General features: G+C 39.5%; 2 protein-coding genes across 2 annotated transcripts; one reads left to right on the top strand and one right to left on the bottom strand.

The window, feature by feature from the left end:
• Positions 1-2,764: 2,764 nt before the first annotated feature.
• Positions 2,765-18,037, bottom strand: SARAF (store-operated calcium entry associated regulatory factor). The gene is made up of 6 exons (XM_080661427.1): positions 17,697-18,037; positions 14,263-14,441; positions 12,607-13,012; positions 10,258-10,387; positions 8,986-9,137; positions 2,765-7,317 (listed from the first exon to the last, which is right to left on the bottom strand). The coding sequence occupies exons 1-6, from the start codon at positions 17,794-17,796 to the stop codon at positions 7,292-7,294; spliced, it is 993 nt and encodes a 330-aa protein (XP_080517553.1). The 5' UTR covers positions 17,797-18,037; the 3' UTR covers positions 2,765-7,291.
• On the top strand, positions 3,515-5,924 carry LOC308244974 (upstream-binding factor 1-like protein 1; the record flags this gene model as incomplete). Its single annotated transcript, XM_080661428.1, is given in 5 exon segments — positions 3,515-3,625; positions 3,629-3,764; positions 3,767-3,811; positions 3,814-3,857; positions 5,097-5,924. Coding segments are annotated over 5 exon segments (1,164 nt in total).
• Positions 18,038-19,499: the final 1,462 nt, after the last annotated feature.

The following is a 19,499-nucleotide window of genomic DNA, read 5'->3' on the forward strand; positions in this document are numbered from 1 at the left end:
GGAAGCTGCCGTTAATATTCCCCATGTCGGTTCCCTGCAGACCGCTGGGGGAAGGGACTGGACAATAATCACATGCCCAGAAAGGTCTGGGTGACATGGGAAGATGCTTACATCAGTCACACCTGCGAGTCAGTAGCCAGAATCGGCATGGCCACTGCAAGGGCTTGAAATCCAAGATACTTAACAAAAAAGCACTCTCTCTCTTGCTAGCACCTGACTCCTGGCTTGCGGGACTCATTCGCTGTGCACTTGCCCCGTAGCCCACAGCCATATGGACGCCACAGCCATGTGGATCCCACATGCAATGGACTAATGGACTAGAGACGCTAGCCTGATGCTCTGCCAGAGTTAGCGCCACCATGGAATGGAAACTCTGACACTGGCCCTGCTTTTAGCTCTACTGAATCCCCAGCTGCTTATTTTCCAAGACTGGTTTAAAGACAATGAGACTTTGCAAACAGAGGGATATAATTCCATGCAAATAAAGCTTTCTACCACATCTCATCCTCCCGTGAGGGCCTCCAGAAATTCTTATTCCAGCGGTACCCCAAGAACCCCAGTCCCACTAGGAACAGAATTCCACCCAACCAACCCTCCGACAACACAATGGGCAGGAAGAAATAATATTTGCCCCTTTTCTGTAAGGAGCTCAGAGCAGTAAGCAAGACCTACACTGAAAAGGTAATTACAGTGCAACATACTGAGTACAATCATAAGTGTACCATGTGTTATGGAAGAGCAATAGATAAATTTAAGCCAGTCTTGCCCTAGCCAGTTTGGCTCAGAACATCAGCCTGCAGACTGAAGCGTCCCGGGTTCCATTCTGGTTAAGGGCACATGCCTGGGTTGCAGGCTCAATCCTCAGTAGGGGGCATGCAGGAGGCAGCTGATCAGTGATTCTCATCATTGATGTTTCTATATCTCTCTCTCTCCCTCTCCCTTCCTCTCTGAAATCAATATATACAGTAGGTCCTCAGGTTACATCAGAGATCCAATTTTCGCCATAAGTCGGAACCCACCTACATAAGCACCTACGTCACTCACATGGAGCACATACACAGCAGTAATGAAGTGAAACAGTAAAAAAAATTTAAAAGCACGATAACAATTACTGACCTTTACTTGTGGTAAATAAAAAAAAACATAATGCACATATGTACATACATCAAAATGACATAACTTTTTTTATATAAATAAATGGGAGATGGCAATGTAACCACGAAATGACGTAGGTCGAGTCCGACGTAAACATGAGGACTGTCTGTATTTTTTAAAAAAACTTAAGCCAGTCTTAGAGGACAGGAGTCAGAATGGTAGAGATCAAGGAGCTGCAGAGGGAACCATGCCCAGTACTAGAGTAACATAACTGGCTAAAAAATAAAAAATCTCACCCTAACATCCAAAAAGTTCTGCTGAATCCTCGTGAGTAAAACTTATCTTAGCTCCCTTTCACCTCCTCTTCATGCCCTCCCAGGCACACTGAGCTCCCAACTGAAGGACTTCCCTGGGCCATCAACTCGGGATCCAGTCAAACTGTCTTTTGGTCTCCGAGTCTTAGATTTTGAAGGTAATACCTCAGAATCTTTTCCATAAATAACAAGGAAGTGTAAAAATATGGGGGGGGGTGAGGAAAGGATCTTAAGCCCTACACACTCAGCTTCTTTTCTTATCTTCCCTCCAGGCAGACTCTGAAAGAGCCTCAAAGAACACCCTAGGATTTGAGAGGAGTCTGAGCCACCAATTTAGTTAACTCTATATTCACTCATTATTTTCCTATGATCCCAGTGATTTACAATAACGTATTCAAAAATAGAAATCTGAGCCCCAGCTGGTTTGGCTCAGTGGATAGAGCGTCGGCCTGTGGACTCAAGGGTCCCAGGTTCGATTCCGGTCAAGGGCATGTACCTTGGTCGCGGGCACATCCCCAGTAGGGGGTGTGCAGGAGGCAGCTGACTGATGTTTCTCTCTCATTGATGTTTATAACTCTCTATCCCTGTCCCTTTCTCTCTGTAAAAAATCAATAAAATATATATTTTTTTAAAAAAATAGAAATCTGAGCAGAGTGTTTTAAGAACAGCAAATTTAATGTTCAGATCACTATTATCAGCCCAAACTATAGCAGTTCTAAGTTAAAATTTTTCACTTTGCTCTCCAAGTAAAACCTATTCAATGCAAGATTATCAATTCCTGTAGCAAAAAAAAAATAAGCAAGCAATAAGCAAATGGGGGGGGGGGGAGGCAATAAACTGGATTTTCTTTTATTACACCTCTTTCTACTAAAAAAATATAGGATAAGGATTTATTGCAATAAACCTGAGGAAAAATTGTTTCCTCTGTAACATAAAAATTTCTACCAAGTTTTACTGATGAAAAAAGGATAGCTCTATTCACAGTACCCTTCCAACTACTCCCTACATCACATTTTAAAGTCTAAATAAGGGTTTGTTTCTAAATGGTTCCTAAAAAGTAAAAATGAGACTTTAAGGTTACAGCTTAACTAAGACTGTGCAACCTTTGGAAGCTAGATTTAATTTTCTTTTTTTTTCTTTTTTAAGCAATTTTTAGCAGAGGCTTCCTTCCACACAATTTCTAAATTACTTATTTGAGAACACTTACCAAATGACTGGTAACTAAGGCTAGATTTCCATGGGAAATTACTGTTTAGGGGGCTAGAACTTCTGCATGAACCATTTTTAGGGAAAATGGTAAAAAGGTAACATCAGTATGTGTCTAAAGCAGGTAAAAAGAATAAGAATAAAACCCCTTGTTTTTATTTTTGTCATTTTAATGTAAGACTGAAACTGCTACAACAATATTTGAGGTTCCACACAGAATTGCATGCTCTGGCTATTAAAGACCTTGGTTGAAGCATTTGAACTTATACTTCTTGAGAAATGAATAAGGAGACTTCAAGAATTTTTATCAGGTCCCTGCCTCTCCATCAGAGGTGGCAGCGGTTCCACCCAGCTCCCAGCTTTTTAAATTTATCTCAGCGTCTTCTTTCTTTCTTTCATTCTTTCTTTTATTTCTCAATCCCTGGCCGCCTCCACTTAGAACCAATTCATTCATCTCTCTTTCCGTGCTGGACGCGGAAAAGGGAGATCCCCGCCGCATCTGGCCCCCGCATCTGGCGCCCAACGTGGGGCACGAAAAAGGCAACAAGAGGCAAGAGGCAAGGGATTGCTCCAAGAATTGTGCGTGCCACAGATTTAAGGAAGTGTAAGAACAGAAGGGAGAGGGAGAGAGAGATAGATACATCAATGATGGGAGAGGATTATGGATTAGCTACTTCTCACATGCCCTCTACTGGGATCAAGCTGTGCATGTGCCTAGCATCAAACCATGACCTGCTGGTTCATAGATCAACATTCAACCACTGAGCCATGAAGGCAGGAAACATAAAATCACACATTTGTACATAATTCACCAGGGGAGTATTGAGAGTAAATAAGTTTGAGATCCTGCTGAGATGTTTAAACAGCTAGGACCATACAAGTGACCCAAAGATTTAGAGATGGCATTATCTAATAGCCAAGATAACTGGTGTGAAGAAGACATTGCACAGCTACTGGAAAGAATGGAGAATAATCTGCCATCCAATGACAACCACACATTCAAAACAACCTAGTCACATATGGACTGGGGAAAAGTAGCTTTTAAAGATTTTTCTGGAGAAATGTGCAAACTCAAATGGTTAGAGATTTCTTATAAATTGAGAAAGATTCGCACTCTGAAAGAATTAGTCCTGGAAGCTAAGGAACATGTTAAAATTCTTACAAAAGCAAAAAATTCAAGAAACATCCAGACATGCCCAGCAGCCCCTCACTGCTTACCTCCACTTCTTCAAGGAGAAGCGGCTCAGAACCATGGCGAAATATGAGGAAATGGTTAGTGGTGACCAAATAGATGTTTATTTACCTTCTTGTGACATCGTACTGTCAGCAGCAGCGTGTGGTCTCGTAGACGTACCAAAGATGAAGCCCGTGACCGTGGGAAAAGGTATTTCAATCACCACCACTTGTCTATTAGCAACATTTCCAAATCTCTACGAACTCAGCGGAAATAATTGGAGAAAATACGCGGAAACCGTGGGAAAGATACCAAGGGAGAGTTTGTGAAATGGGGACCTGAAGATTATCAAGTAAAGAGTATTGGAATAAAGACTGTCATAAAGACAGCTCTAGCACTCATTTATTATGTGGCACGTAGACCACAACAGAATCTCACATCCTAAATAAAGAGATTCAACGCTCTTCATGCTACTGTATTCCCGGGGACCCAGGCACCTACAATAGACTTGGATCCAGCCTTAGATTTCCGTGAAGCAGCTATTTGGATGAGCTCAGAAGGGCTTGATGTTATCGTTTTAAATGCCCTACTGTTTGCAGAAAATAAGGACCTGCCAGGACTTACAGCGAGAGGATTTGTTGCTCAGTTGAAATTGTTTGCATCATATGCAGAGATGACACCCTATGTGACCATGAAAGCTTTGATCAATGAAGGGCTGTCAGATGCTATGCTCCTACCTTATGTAGCTCATGAAGCTGTGCTGTTAGGAGAAGCAGAAAAGGCACTGAAGGAAAAGCATTCCCAAAAGATGTTTCCCTATGTGAAGGTGCTTAAGTTGGATGACCATGATACGATTTCTCCAGCTCATTATCCCAACCTCTTCAAGGCAGCTGCTGCAAGGAAAAGGCGGCTAGACAGTACATTTAAAGACTACAGAACCACAAAAGATTCAATGGCCCTGCTCAGTGATAAAGAAGTGGAAGATGCCGTTGCTGAGCCACCATTCAAGAGAAATAATCAGCGAGAAGTCGACTTTAACGATCTTCAGAGACTGTATAATGTAACACCTGATAACATGAAGAAGGCAATTGATGATAGACGCAAGGTGTCTATCAATCCAATTGAGCAATTTGGGCAGTTAGTTACAAGGATGGAAAAAGCATTAGCCTCCTGTCCCAACAATCAAAGTTAAAATTAAAGTTCATATTAAAGTTTACAGGTTACAAAGTGAAGAGAATTATCTACCTCATTTAGTACACCAAGTATTAGTTCTCAATTTAAGAAAAAAAGAAGAAAAGGAGAAGCAGCTCAAGTATTCCCAAATGCACCCCAAACTCAAGAACCAGGAGCTGACCAAGGTCATTTCTGAGAAATACAAGAAGCTCCCAGAGGAGATGAAGCTGAAATATATTCAAGATTTCCAGAAAGAGAAACAGGAGTTTCAGGAGAAACTGGCTCAGTTCAGGAAGGACCACCCTGAGCCTGTGCAGAACTCCAAGACATTGGTTGTCCCCAAAAGGAGCTCAACCAGAGCCCCCAAGAAGTTTCAGGGAAATGGGAAAGAACTGAAGTCTTTCCCAGAAAACGATTTTTCGGAGGAGATAAAATTCCATGGAGAGCCGGAGAAGCCCCCCATGAACGAATACCAGAAGTTCCACCAGGATTTATGGTCCAGTAGGGAGCTGCAAGGCCTGCCCCTGAGGGAGCGCATGGTGGAGATTAGCAGACGCTGGCAGCGTGTCCCAAGGAGCCAGAGAGAGCATTATAAGAAGCAGGCTGAGGAGCTGCAGAAACAGTACAAGGTGGACCTGGAGCACTGGCTCAAGAGTCTGTCTCCTGAAGAGTATGCTGCCTACAGAGAGAGACCCTCTGGGAAGCGTAAGATCATGAACATGCGTGGAGGCCCAGACCCCAAGATCATCAGGACAGATGTGCAGTCTCCATTTGCAAAGACTCTGCAAGAAGGGCTTGCACAGGAGCAGGAGCTGCAGGATCCAGGGATGGAGTCATCAGAGACTTCGCAGGGATCTGATGAAAATAAGGAAGATGGGGGAAAGGCAGAAGGCAGTGGGTCCTCAGACTCCAGCAGTGAAGATGTAGATGTAGAATGTGAGGAGAGCAACTCCAGCCTCTGACTCACTTCAACTGAGCTTTGTTCACTTCTAAATGGTGAGATAGAGAACTTCCCAACCATAGTCCTTGGCACTAACACCAAATTAAGGGACTTTTCTCTCTGTCCCTTTTCATTTTCATCTGTCTCTCCTTCCCTCCACAAAAGAAATTAGGTCTAGTTGGAAAGAAGAGATCTTGTGTAGGACATCTGACTCTCTTCTATGAAATATATTGAAGATTTCCAGAAAGAGAATCTACCCTCCAGAGAAATTCCATGTAATTAATGATCTTGAAATAAACAACGAGATGACCGGGCTCTGGAGGGCATACTGGATTGGACTGAGTTTTTTGAGGTGAAAAATTTTACTCAACTTCTATCTGATCGAGGCAGTAGGGACTCCCCTAAGCCAATGACCTGTACTTTTTCTCTGTGAAACTGTCTCTCAGGACTCTTGCACTGGAACTGGGGAGGGGGAAATTGGATTGACTGGAGGTAGGATAGTTGCCTTTAAGAAAAATTTTGGGGCCCTAGCCGGTTTGGCTCAGTGGATAGAGGGTAGGCCTGCAGACTGAAGGGTCCTGCATTGGATTCTAGTCATGGGCACATGCCTGGTTGTGGGCTTGATCCCCAGTAGGGGGCATGCAGGAGGCAGCCGATCAATGATTCTCTCTCATCCTTAATGTTTCTGTCTCCCTTCCTCTCTGAAATCAATAAAAATATATTTCAAAAAAAGAAAAAAAAAAAGAATTTTTATCAGCACACAATCATTCACAACAAACTTCTAGATACTTATTTTTTTCCTACCTTTTCCTAACAAAGGTAATTCTCAACAGAACCCCACCACCATGGAAGGATTCAAAGCTCCTGAGCTCAAAGTGATCAACTCCCACAAATTAGTATAATAGTTCGAATCCCACAAGTTAGTATAGTAGTTCAAAGCTTGGTTTAAATATTTGAAGAACAGCAAACACCAAATACTGAATACCAAATATATTACTGTTTCTATGAGGTTATGAATCATGAACAAAAACCAGATTGAAATTTTATATACTCAGTGTTTGTTGGTATAAAGCTTTCATTCTTAATGCTTCTCATGGCATCAGTTTTTAGAAATTAAACAATACATTTTCAGCATTCTACAGTAATCATCACTTTCAAAAACTATAATATCTGCATGTTACACTAATACAATTTTCTACATAAGTATTTTGTCACATTATCAACTCTTAGTTTCACTAAATGATAAAATACAAAAAGCTACACAAGACAAAACACCACAGAATGTTTTAATATTCCCTTTCCCAGTTGTTAGCTGGTAGCACTTTTTAAGAGAAGTGATGAAAAGTCAGAAATTTTGCGTCCAGTGTTTGACTTCAACTTTTTACTTTCTTATCGTCTTTTGGTACCGCCATATCCTAAATGAGAAAAGTAAAATTTATATTATATTTTAAATGCACCAGAATTGCTTATAAAATTACAACGTAATACATTTTATTGTTAGCAAGTGAATAAAAGAGACATGCGGGAAGGAATGTGAGCCCTGATGGAAGAGGGCTATGCACGATAAAGTGCAGCTCCTCCCCAAAACAGCCCTCCCCATCATCCTTTCATCATCAAGTCTACTCAAGTTGCTTGCAGCGAATAACCTTTAGTCCAGTAAACCAAAGATGTAGTCTATGTTGGGGCCAATGTGGTTCAGGCAATACTCAAAGTCTAAGCCAAAAAGCAGGGAAGCCAATAGAGCCCAAGCTATGTCCTACCACCTCTCACAACTCCAGGGATAAATAGAAATAATGTGGGGAGAGTTTCAGACTTTCCAATGGCCACACATGCACACGTGCTAACAGGTTACAAAATGACAGTGTTCCCACCTGAAAAGTCTCTTGATTTTTTTCAGGTTTCCTTTAAGTTATTTGGTAATGTTTTATGATTTTCTTCATATAAGTCCCATACATTTCTAGTTGATATTTATGGTTTTTATAATTTTTGTTTCCACTGAGAATGAGTTTTCTTTTGTCATGTCCTATGTAGTTACATTTTTATATATCCTCCAATTACAACCTTAGCATCTAACACCATAGGTTAGTCTTGCTTGTTTTTAAACAGGTATATTTATAAATATGAATGTTGTAATCCTATCGTATATATTCTTTTGTGCCTAGTTTCTTTCTTTCTATTTGGCAAACCTACCCACATTATTGGATACAACTATGTATTCATTCTTACTGTTGCACAGTAGTCCATAGTATGAATAATTCAATTTATTCGCCCATTTTATTGCTGATGGGTAGTCCAGTAAGAGGCTATTATGAATAGGGATGCTATGAACATTCCTGTACATATCTTTTGGTATACAAGCATATGCATTTCTGTTACTATAAATCTGAGAGTGAAACTGCTGAGTCTTGGGTTTAATTAGGTAATGCCAAACAGTTTTTCAAAGTGATTGTATTAATTTATATTCACAGCAGCATTAGGATTCCACTCTTACATTTCAAAACATATTTAAATATATTCTACCAATTTCAAGAATTAATCATTGTTCTATAACTTCCCCCTGCTGAAGAAGACACTCGATACACAGCATCCCATTATTGCCTCATTACCTACCACCTCCCATTCTCTGCTAATTAGCTGGATGTTTAAATAGTTGTTTTTAAGAATCTTTGCTTTTTGCAAAATGTCCTCTTAGCAACTGTAACATTATAATCAAAATCTTGACAATTACTTAAAATATGGCTCAATTTTTACTGAGTTTTACTGAACTTTAAAAGTTCACATTTCTACCTGGAAAATTCCGTTTTAGAGCTTAAAGGATCCCTAGATATCACACAATTAAGCAAATATGGAAACCAATGTCCAGGAAGGTTTCAGTTAAAACCTTGGTTAGTGGCAGAAGTTTAAATCAAATCTTTGTTTGATTTTTAAAGAACGTTTAGACGTGCAAGAAAAGGATGAATTTGAATTATATTTTAATTTCAGTTAATTGTGCTATTAATATTTCTGGTGTGTATACCAAATAAAACCATGACTGCTAAATATATAGTTAATCATCTTCTGAACTTCTATATTTTTGCTCTTACCTGATGCTGTTCTGGTTTTTGTCTCTGAACTTGAACATGCTGAATAGTTACCGGAGTCTCCACAACGCGGGGAATAAGCACGGCTATTTCCTGTGCTGGAGTATGAGGGATAAGATGGGTGGTACCATGAGTCTGAAAAGGGTGTTGCTGCCCTATAAAGACATAAAAGTGTATCAAGTATTTTTCTTTTTTTTTTTTTTAATGTATTTTTATTAATTTTTTACAGAGAGGAAGGGAGAAGGATAGAGAGTTAGAAACATCGATGAGAGAGAAACATCAAGCAGCTGCCTCCTGCACACTCCCTACTGGGGATGTGCCCACAACCAAGGTACATGCCCTTGACCGGAATCGAACCTGGGACCCTTGAGTCCGCAGGCCAACGCTCTATCCACTGAGCCAAACTGATTAGGGCTCAAGTATTTTTCTTGTGCCTTTAATTTTTAAATACCTTCCTACCCCTACACTATCAGATAAAAATATTTATCATATTTTTCTTCAATATTCTGGTATATTAGGATTAACATGAATTAAATACTGTTTTATATTTCTGATATTGTTATGGTCATTGCCATGGGGCAAGAAAATAAAAGGGAGAAACAGCTTTCTTTCTGAATTCAAACTTGAGTAAAATCTAAACTTAAACTACCAATAATATTGAAGACATTCCAAAATCTGGCCCTAAGTTTCTTCCAACCTTACTTCTATCATTCTCCTACTAAACCAGAATTGCTAACTGTTCCCCAAATATTGTTCTTTCCTGCCTAATTATTTTCTCAGATGTCAAGTAAAATCTTTTTCCTATCTCATGTTATCTATAAGAATGACATAGGAGCCCTAACTGGTTTGGCTCAGTGGATAGAGCGTCGGCCTGCGGACATGTTCAATTCCGGTCAAGGGCATGCATGTACCTTGGTTGTGGGCACATCCCCAGTGGGGAGTGTGCAGGAGGCAGCTGATCGATTTTTCTCTCTCATCGATGTTTCTAACTCTCTATCCTTCTCCCTTCCTCTCTGTAAAAAAAATCAATAAAATATATATATTTAAAAAAAAAAAAGAATGACATAGGAAGAAGAAATACAAGAAAATAACATACACAATACTGATCACGGCACATATAGTATACCTTTCCCCATCACCAAAGAACCTGGTTAAATAAAGGTAATTCATCATAATTTATTTTTCTTATCAAATCCAGTCAAACTATAAGCAAAACAAAGAACTCTCTAAAGAAGATTTGAATTAACGACCAAGTGAGATAAATGCAAAGCCTACCTATTGTTGCCAAACAAATATCCTAGTATTCCTCCAGTTCCCAAGCCAGTCCAGAAACCTGGTCCCGAATTTGCGTTTCCTTGTTGCCCTGTGAAAGCACTCCCAAAACCGTAAGTTGCACCAGGCGTTCCTAGAAATAAAAATTATTTATTAAGTATCCTCATTTAAACAAAACATAGCCTATAGAACCAAAGATAATGGGGTATTTCAATTATTTCATCTGTACTATTTTTTATTGTTGACACTGTTACAGATGTCCCCCATGCCCCACTCCACTCAGCCTCCACCCCCCGCCCCAGCCCTTTGCCACATTGTCTGTAGTACTATTTTTCACTAGTACTCAGGCCTCAACCTATAAACAAGTTGCATTCAAAAAGTGTTTTAGTAAAATATGGGTTTATAACTAACGATTTATTTTAGGATGAGGGGTCTTCCTATAAGGTCACATTTGCCCTGCTTAAAATGAGCTACTAGAAGATGACTCCCACTTATCAGTTACTTCCCTTCTGCATCGTGAACATTTCTAAAAGCTCCAGGTGACAGCTATGCTTGAGTGTCTAATGGAGGAACCCAAGTGGAGACAGCCAGATATTTGTATCAGTTGGGAAGTCAGGTCTTAAAGGAACCAAAAAGGTATCTTCTGCGCAGAGGAACTTTTTTTAAATTAATGTATAACATACATAAAGTATGCAAATCAAACATGTGAAATGTAATAAATTCATACATAAGTATTTACACATGTAACTACTACTCACATCAGTAAAACATTTCTAGCACGCAGAAGGCTTCCTCCTCATGACCATTCCCAATAGATACCCTCCCACATCAGAGATAAGCCTTTCTCTGACTTCTTTCACCAAACTTTAGTTTTAGCCATACGTGCATTCTTTATAAATGGAATCATATGGTAGGCACTCTTTTGTGTCTGGTATATCACGTCTATGAGAGTCAATCCTACTATTGTATATATTAGGTTTTGGGCTTTTAAAAAATAATGTGTGGTATTCCATTATGATAAAAGAAAGCACAATTTGTCTCATTCTAATGTTTATGGACATCCCATTTCTAGTTTTCAGTTACTGTGCATAAAACTGCTATGAACATTCTTGTGCATGATATTTTGTGTATGTATACATGCATTTCTCTTTGGTATGTATCAAGGAATGGAATTGCTGGGTCATAGAGTAGGTGTACATTTAGGAGATATTGAGTTTTCCAGTGTGTTTTACCATTCTAACTCCTACCAGCAAGTTCTAGCTGACTACCCTCAGTTGACTACTTAGTATATAATGTTAGCCATTACTAGTATAGTGGATAATAATGAATTCACTATGCTTTTAATCTGCATTTTCCAGATTAATAATGCTAAACACCTTTTCATATTTTTATTGGATATCTGGATATCCTCTTAATTATAACATATCTGTTCAAATCCTGTCAATTGTTAAAAGTGAATTTCTTAGATTTGTAGTTCTTTATATATTCTAGATATGCACCCTTTGTTGGATATGTGTCTTATAAATATTTTCTCCAAGTATGTAGCTTGCCTTTTCATTCTTAATTTAAATAGTCTAATTTATCCATCTTTTCTTTCATGGATGGTATTTTTTGTGTTCTAAGATATTTTTGCCTATCCCAAGATCATGACAAATATTTTCCTACAAAAAACAATATATATGTATATTTTTTCCTACATTTTTATCTTGAAACTTAATTGTTTTACCTTTTATGTTGAGATCTATAATACCTGAATAAATTTTTATGTATGGTGTGGGACAAGAGTTCAAGGTAAACGTTTAAAGCCCTAGCCGGTTTGGCTCAGTAGATAGAGCATCAGCCTGCGGACTGAAGGGTCCCGGGTTCTATTCCGGTCAAGGGCGTGTACCTCAGTTGCAGGCTCCTCTCTGGCCCAGGTCCTGGTTGGGGCACGTGCAAGAGGCAACCAATCAATGTTTCTCTCACATCAATATTTCTCTGTCTTTCCACCTCTCTTCTACTCTCTCTAAAAATCAATGGAAAAACACCCTCAGGTGAGAATTAAAAAAAAAAATTAAAAAAGGTAAATGCTTTTTACCAAATCTGATCAAGTTTTTCTGATTAAGATGATTTATAATTTATAATTTATATAATTTTTATAATTCATAATTTAATCACGAATCCTTAAAATAGTAATCACAAATATCCTTATAGAGAAACAAAATAAAAAAGATAAAAGTTGAACATAAAAAATAAAATGCAAAGACAAATCTGCTTGGTTTCCCTGTGGCAACCATTTTCTTATTTCAGAAACTGCACAGGATTCATACCTCACACCTACCCTACTTAGTGCCACTGCCTCAGCAAACATACCTGTGAACCCTGACTTAAAGCCCGGGGGAGGGGGTCCTGCTGAGTTGGTGAATCCCTGAAAACCGGGAGAAAACGGAGGATTCTCAGAGTATGGTGGAGGAGAATCTTGACCACCACCAAGGAACAACTTATAAACTCCAAAGGCAATAGCAAGTAACACCACGATGGTAATCAGTCCACTGATGCCACTGGAATTGCTTTTATAATAATCAGAGAACTGGTTAAAGCCATTGTTTTTTCCAGACTCTCTCAATTTCTTCAGGCCAAGTTCCGTGTAATCTAAGTTATACTCCAAGCCACAGGAGCCTCTTAGTACATACTGGTCTTCAGAGGATTCATAGCCTTCACAGCTCACCACAGTTTTTCCAAATTTGTATGCAACATCTAAATCAGTCTTACATTCCCACTGTGAAGAAAAGCAGAAATAAGTTATTAGAACCAAAAGATTTTTTTTCACTTAATGTATTATCATTTGGGTTATCTAACTGCCATAAAACTGCAAAATGAAGCAAAGAAATTATAAAGTTCAGGACAATAAGTATTTCTGTGTTGGGAGGAGAACAAGCTAGAGGCCTTGAAGGTACTGGTGATGTTAATGTTCTACCTCTTAACAGTCCAACAGACTGTAAATACAAAATGAAAGTGGGACTCTGCTTTAACCTGACGATTCTGTGGTTCAGTTAGCAGTAATAGGAAAAAATGTTGTGAAATAAGTATTACCTACTAAATATAAACTCTGAACTGCACAGACCACTGGGTTTTTATGTTGTTTTTTCTTGTGGGGTTTTTTTCAATGTATTTTCATTGATTTCAGAAAGGAAGGAAGAGGGAGAGAGAGACAGAAACATCAATGATCAGCCACCTCCGGCACGCCCCACATTGGGGATCAAGCCCGCAACCCAGGCAACATACCCCAACTGGGAATTGAACCGTGACCCCATGGTTCACAGACCATGAATAATTATCATGCTGATGGAAGTGGCAATTGTCAACACAAGTTTCTTGCAAATAACCAACTATCTTAAATTCTTTTGAAAGCAGGCAGAATACAAAGTAGAAATATATTAGTACTGATTTAAAATGAATTCATTCAATAAATTTCTAAAGAATAAATTTTGGAACTTGAAAAAGATGGTCCAACCTAAGTACAAAATGCCAGAGTCCCAGAGACAACAAATAAAGCCCACAGAAATGCTTTTGTTCAGGAGCAGCCACCCTCAGCTCTAAAACAACTTTAGAATCAAGTGTGTGAAGCACAAAAGGGACACATATACCCCATTTACAACCTACAATTCCTTATCACCTTAACTTTACTTCTTAAGGGCAGGTTGGTATTCCTTAAGGAATGACATAAAAATGACACCCAGGAGAAATCCCCTACTCCCCCCAAGTGTGTGAAAAGCTTTGAAAATTTCCTAACGTCTTAGAAGAAAATTATGGGACAAAATTACAATAAATATTTCCAGGCTTTAAAATCAGTTCATTTCTTTTGGAGCATGTTTCTTCCAGAGAATAAATGACTGATTTATGTCCATATATTTTAGGTTAAACTGAGATTTTCTATATATGCTTCCCTAAAATATTGAATAATGTCCCAATAAACACTTCATTAAATAAAAATCCCATTTAGACGGACATCAATGTAATGAATATTACCTGTACATCGTAACCATCCCAGCCTTTGTTCTGGCACTGTATAACTTTTGGGATATAAGTATCACATCCAGCTGTGCCTCCAACACATTTCAGCTGTGGAACTGGATCCAGCCTACGGGAGGTGGTATAGCGATCATAGTGGAGGGTAAGAGCTTGTATATCCCGCAACAATATTCTGTCTGAAATCGTAAGAACACAGATAATCATATAGTAAATATCTTGCCAAACTTAGAAAAGTAATCAAATAAAACTCTTGTCATATTAAATACTCTGAAAAGTAAGGGTCTTTCTCGCCTTTTGAGGATGGCTAAGAAAGAGATGAAACACTCTCCCAAAGCCATACCAACAACTTTCAGCTTCTTGCACAAAATTCAGGTGGTCACACCTTTAAGGCCCCCTTCATCATTTCAGGATGGATACCCCCTAAACTGCTTCCATACTGAAATATACTATTGTACAACAACATCAATGGTTAATTAAAATTGCAAAAAATGTACATCAATGTTCCTGAAGCACATTTAAAGACTTAAATGTTAACAAGTGAATGGCTTAATAAAATTTTGCCTTATTCATACCATGGAATATTCTACAATAGTTAAAATGAGTGAACTGGAACTCATGAATCAGACTAGAAATAGTAACAACATTTTAAGCAAAATCCAATTGCAGAATGTTTAGTATGACAGAATTACATAAACCTTGAAAACAAGCAAAACAGTACTACATACTGTTAATGTTTACATAATAATGTATATATAATGACAGTATGAAAATAATTATAAGAATAATTAAACTCCAAATTCAGATGTGTATCTCTGAGGAGAGATGGGGAGAAGAAGCTTTAGCTAGCTCTCTATCCCTAATGTTTTAATACTTTGGGGGTGGGGAGATTTGCTGCCAATATGATAAAATGTGAAGATTCAATAAAAATGGGTGGTGGGTATATATGGGTGTTCATTGTGTACATGTTTAAATATTTAAAATATTTCACAACTTTAAAATTAAAAACATTTAAACTGTTTTAGAAATTAAAAATCACACTGACCAAGAGGTTTAAGAATAAAAAATCAAGACAAGGAAATTATGTCTGGCGTTCATGTACATAAATGAATTTTAAAGTGTTATTGGAAAATAAACAGTCTTCCTACTTATCACCCTTATATTATGATGGAAGATGACTGTGGAATGGTTCATTCAAAGCCATTTCACCCTCAAACTAATAGCCTCCTTGCAAAGCTAAAAGGATTCCAAAAACTCTTGAAGCTGTAGTTCCCATAACAGAAACTCAAGGCAGGTGTGGCAAGCAGACTGCTGTGTGTGTCCTTTGGCGAGCAAGCAGCTGTGGGGTCTCTGGGTTTTCCTGACAGTGTTCCAGTACCCCATAATTAAGTCCATGGATGTCAAGAGGCTTGATGTAAGCAACCCACTTTTCAGTGCTGTATGTGGCAGGCATCACTTTCTACCATTTTGTTAGCACCTAATTTCCTATATTCAGCATGTCAAATTATCAGAATTTGCTGCCACCCAAATTTCACTAAAACTATAATAAATTGATTGTTTTGATGATGTGAACGAACAACGTCAAGTAAAACAAAAAAGGAGATGGCAACAGAATTTGGAAAGGTGCAAGCCTACAGGAGGTGGTATAATGGTAGGTGAGTAGACGGAAATAAAAGCCAAATGCCAGACCAGGAGGGCAGAAAACTGAGAACCAATCTGACATAAATAATAGAAGCCCTAAAAATAATAATAATAAAAACAGGAATTGGCAGGTCAAAGCTTCCTGAAAAGAAGCTACATCCCCAACTCTGTGCTGCTGCCACACCCCTTCTCCACCTAGGAAAATGTCTGGAGATGGTAAAACCCTAGAGCTCTGTACTAGGGGATATCTAGCACAATAGAGGGCATAGGTACAAAAACATAAAAGGGATTCCAAGTAACTGCATGACTCTGAATGCTGAAAGCATGAACCTCTTTCCCCACCTGGTTCACAAAACACTAGCAACCATTTCCTTTGTAACCTAACCAAAAAAGAAATATTTAAATATACCAACATCAGGAGTTCCCAAACGAAGAACTACCCAAGCATCCCTATAGTCACTAGGTCACCCCACAATAAAATTCAAAAGCAGTAATCATACACTAATTACTAATAGCTTCCAATCAGCTTTTTGGTTCCCACCCTTGATTTAGAGCAGATAGCCAGGAATTACTAAAAATTATGTGGAAAGCCCCTAACATGGAATACAACCACCACAAAAACACTTTGGAGGAAAGAGAGACTATACTGAGAGAAGAAAACTTTTTAAAAATTTTTTAAAGCTATGATATCCTCAAAGTTATAAAAGAACACTCAGAGAACAAAACAAGAGATCTTGGAAATTCAAATTAGGGCAGCTGAGATGAAAAACTCAATAGTAACTATTAAAAGTTAAAGATGAAAAAATTTCCTAGGAAATAGAGTAAAAGGATGGAAAATAGGAGTGGGGGGGGGGGAGAAAATCTGCTGCTTAAGTTAAAAAACATAGGCATTTCCTATCACCAAATCACAAATGCAATATTGGTACACTTCCCACCAGCCTTAACATCTTTACTCCTTAGAGCAAAAATGGAATTTTAAACGTTTAAAAGTCATACTTTAATTCCAATTTAACAGCACACATCATTTATTAAGTGGAAATCTGTATGTATGTGATATATATACACACTTGTACATATATTAATTACAATATTATTGATCCCACAAAAATTCGTTAGAGAAGTCTAATAACATAGTAATATAAAAGAACCTTTTCCCTAAAAATCACTTATCATGTTCCATCACAAAAGAATTATAAGATGAAAATACTTCTTAAATTCTAGAATATGGTGAAAAACAGTAAGAGCTAGCGTAACGCAATGTGCTTCACTATAATGGTCACAATAAGAAGCATGAGTTAAGCTCAAATATATGATCTGCTAACCTACCTACAGGCTTGCTGCCCTGTCCCTTAAGTGTGACTCAGACGCTGCCGGTGTCAAGGAAACTGCCAGCCTTAGCAACAGGCAGCCATGACAACAGCCAGCGACATCAGATAGCCCTGACGACAAAGCAAGAAGCGCAGGTGAGCCTCGAGCTTTCCCCGCCAGACACCCGGATGTGGGCCGTTGCCCGAGCAAAGTGACGCCGGACAAACTCTAGGAGTCCAGAGAAGGAAGGAAGGGGACGTTAAGAATACAGAGTCGTTCCGTCCCACCAACTCCCCAACAGTCCCCGCTCTCCCGTCGGAGGTCTGGGAAGAGAAAAGGCGCCACTCAGGGCACCGATGAATAGTGAAGGGGATGAAAATGAGGAATTAGGGCAGCAAATCTCAAGGGAACGAAAATGGTCGCCCGCGGGGCCTCCCAGAGCAGGCTCAAGGCGGCAGGAAGGGGCGAGTGAAGACAGCACTCACTAGGGTCGTTCCAGCCCAGGGCAGGGCCTGCGATCAGAAGCAAAAGGAGGCAGAGAAGAGGACAGCGTCTGTCCGCTCCGGGCCCACCGGCCGCGGCCATGGCGCTGGGCGAAGGTGGTGCGCGGCTACCAGGCACTCGCGGACCGGAACCGGGGCTGTGGAAATCCGCGCGCAGATGCTCAGTGACGCCAGGAACTCCAGCCGCGGAGAAGGGAAGGGGTCTGTCCACAGAGCCTCAGCCGCTACGAAGGTCCGCGCCTGCCTCACGTCACTGTCTCTGCTGCGCGCGTGGGAGCCTGGGTGAAAGCTGCTGGCCCCGCCCCTTAGTGTGACAGGGCCCCGTCGTTGGGGGCGGAGCCAAACGGATGATGCAACTCTGTGGGCGGGGCCAAGGAGATGGCGTAGGTGCGGTGGTCGGAGTGAAACCATCGCAAGACAAAATCTAGGAAAATCTCAATAACCTTCCCCAGGGAAGTTATTGTGCCTTATTCAACTTTATGTCTTCAGCATCTAGCATAGCTCCTGGCTCATTCGTGTTCTATTACTGTTTGCTACAAAGAGAGAGAATTCGAGTGATAGGTAGCATGGAAATAGTCTGCTTTCAGCGGCTCAGAGCCTTTATATATTCCGTTGTACGTAGAGGCAGTAAAAATTTACAAAATATCAGGAAGAGAAACTACTGCCTAAATAAAGAACTGGACAGAGAAAACAGTTCTAAGAGTGCAGAGGCAACATCTTAGAGGTCTGACAGGCAGGCCTAGGTTTCTCTCATTCATTCAACATATATAGATTGAATGCCTAATATGTGTCGGCTACTGTTTTAGGCATGGAGGATACAGCCAAGGTCCCTGTACTCGTGGATCTTATATTGAAGTGGCAAAGGGACACAAAGCTAGGCAATCCTATATAATAAAAGGCTAATATGCAAATACACGGAACAGTGGAACAACTGGTCACTATGACGGCACTTGCGACCAGGGGGCAGACACTCAATGCAGGAGCTGCCCCCTGGTGGTCAGTGCTCTCGCACAGGGGGAGCGCAGCTCAGCCAAAAGCAGGGCTCACAGCTGGCAAGCGCAGCTGCAGTGGCGGGCTGAGGGGACCTCCCCAACAAGTGCACGAATGTTATATTAAAGAATACAATTATATTAAAGAATCTAGTACAATTGTATTAAAAATCATTTTTCAAGTGAGATATATGTATTTTGACTATGTTATTTTTAAGAATCCTTTCAGAAAAAAAAAGAATCCTTTCAGAAATACTGAATTATTAAAGATAAAAAATTATATCTGGAATTTCCTTCAAAATAATATGGGCGAAATAATATAGTAGGTGGGGAGAAGTTGATGGGGAGTATAGATAAAACATTAACAATGTGTTAACTATTAAGGGTAGCTGATGGAACATGGAAATTCATTATACTATTTAGACTACCTTTTATATATTTAAATTTTTTCCGTAATAAAGAGGGTTTGTTTCTTTTTTTTTTTTACTAAAAAAAATACTACAACTAAACTCTTCTCTGGGGTTTCTCTGACTTGATCTGTAAGAGTTAGTAATTCCACCCAGCTGGTATGGTTTAGTGGCTGAGCGTTGACCCTTGCACCAAGAGGTTGCTGGTTCAATCCCTGGTCAGGGCACATGCCCAAGTTGCAAATTCAATCCCTGGTGGGGACTATGCATAAGCCAGCCAATCGATGTTTCTGTCATCGATGTTTCTATCTCTCTCTCCCTCTCCTTTCCTCTCTCTCTAAAAATCAATACAAATATATTTAACTTTAAAAAGAGTTAGTAATTCCAAA

This window comes from Plecotus auritus (genome assembly GCF_963455305.1).
Source record: "Plecotus auritus genome assembly, chromosome: 3".
NCBI classification, from domain to species: Eukaryota; Metazoa; Chordata; class Mammalia; order Chiroptera; family Vespertilionidae; genus Plecotus; species Plecotus auritus.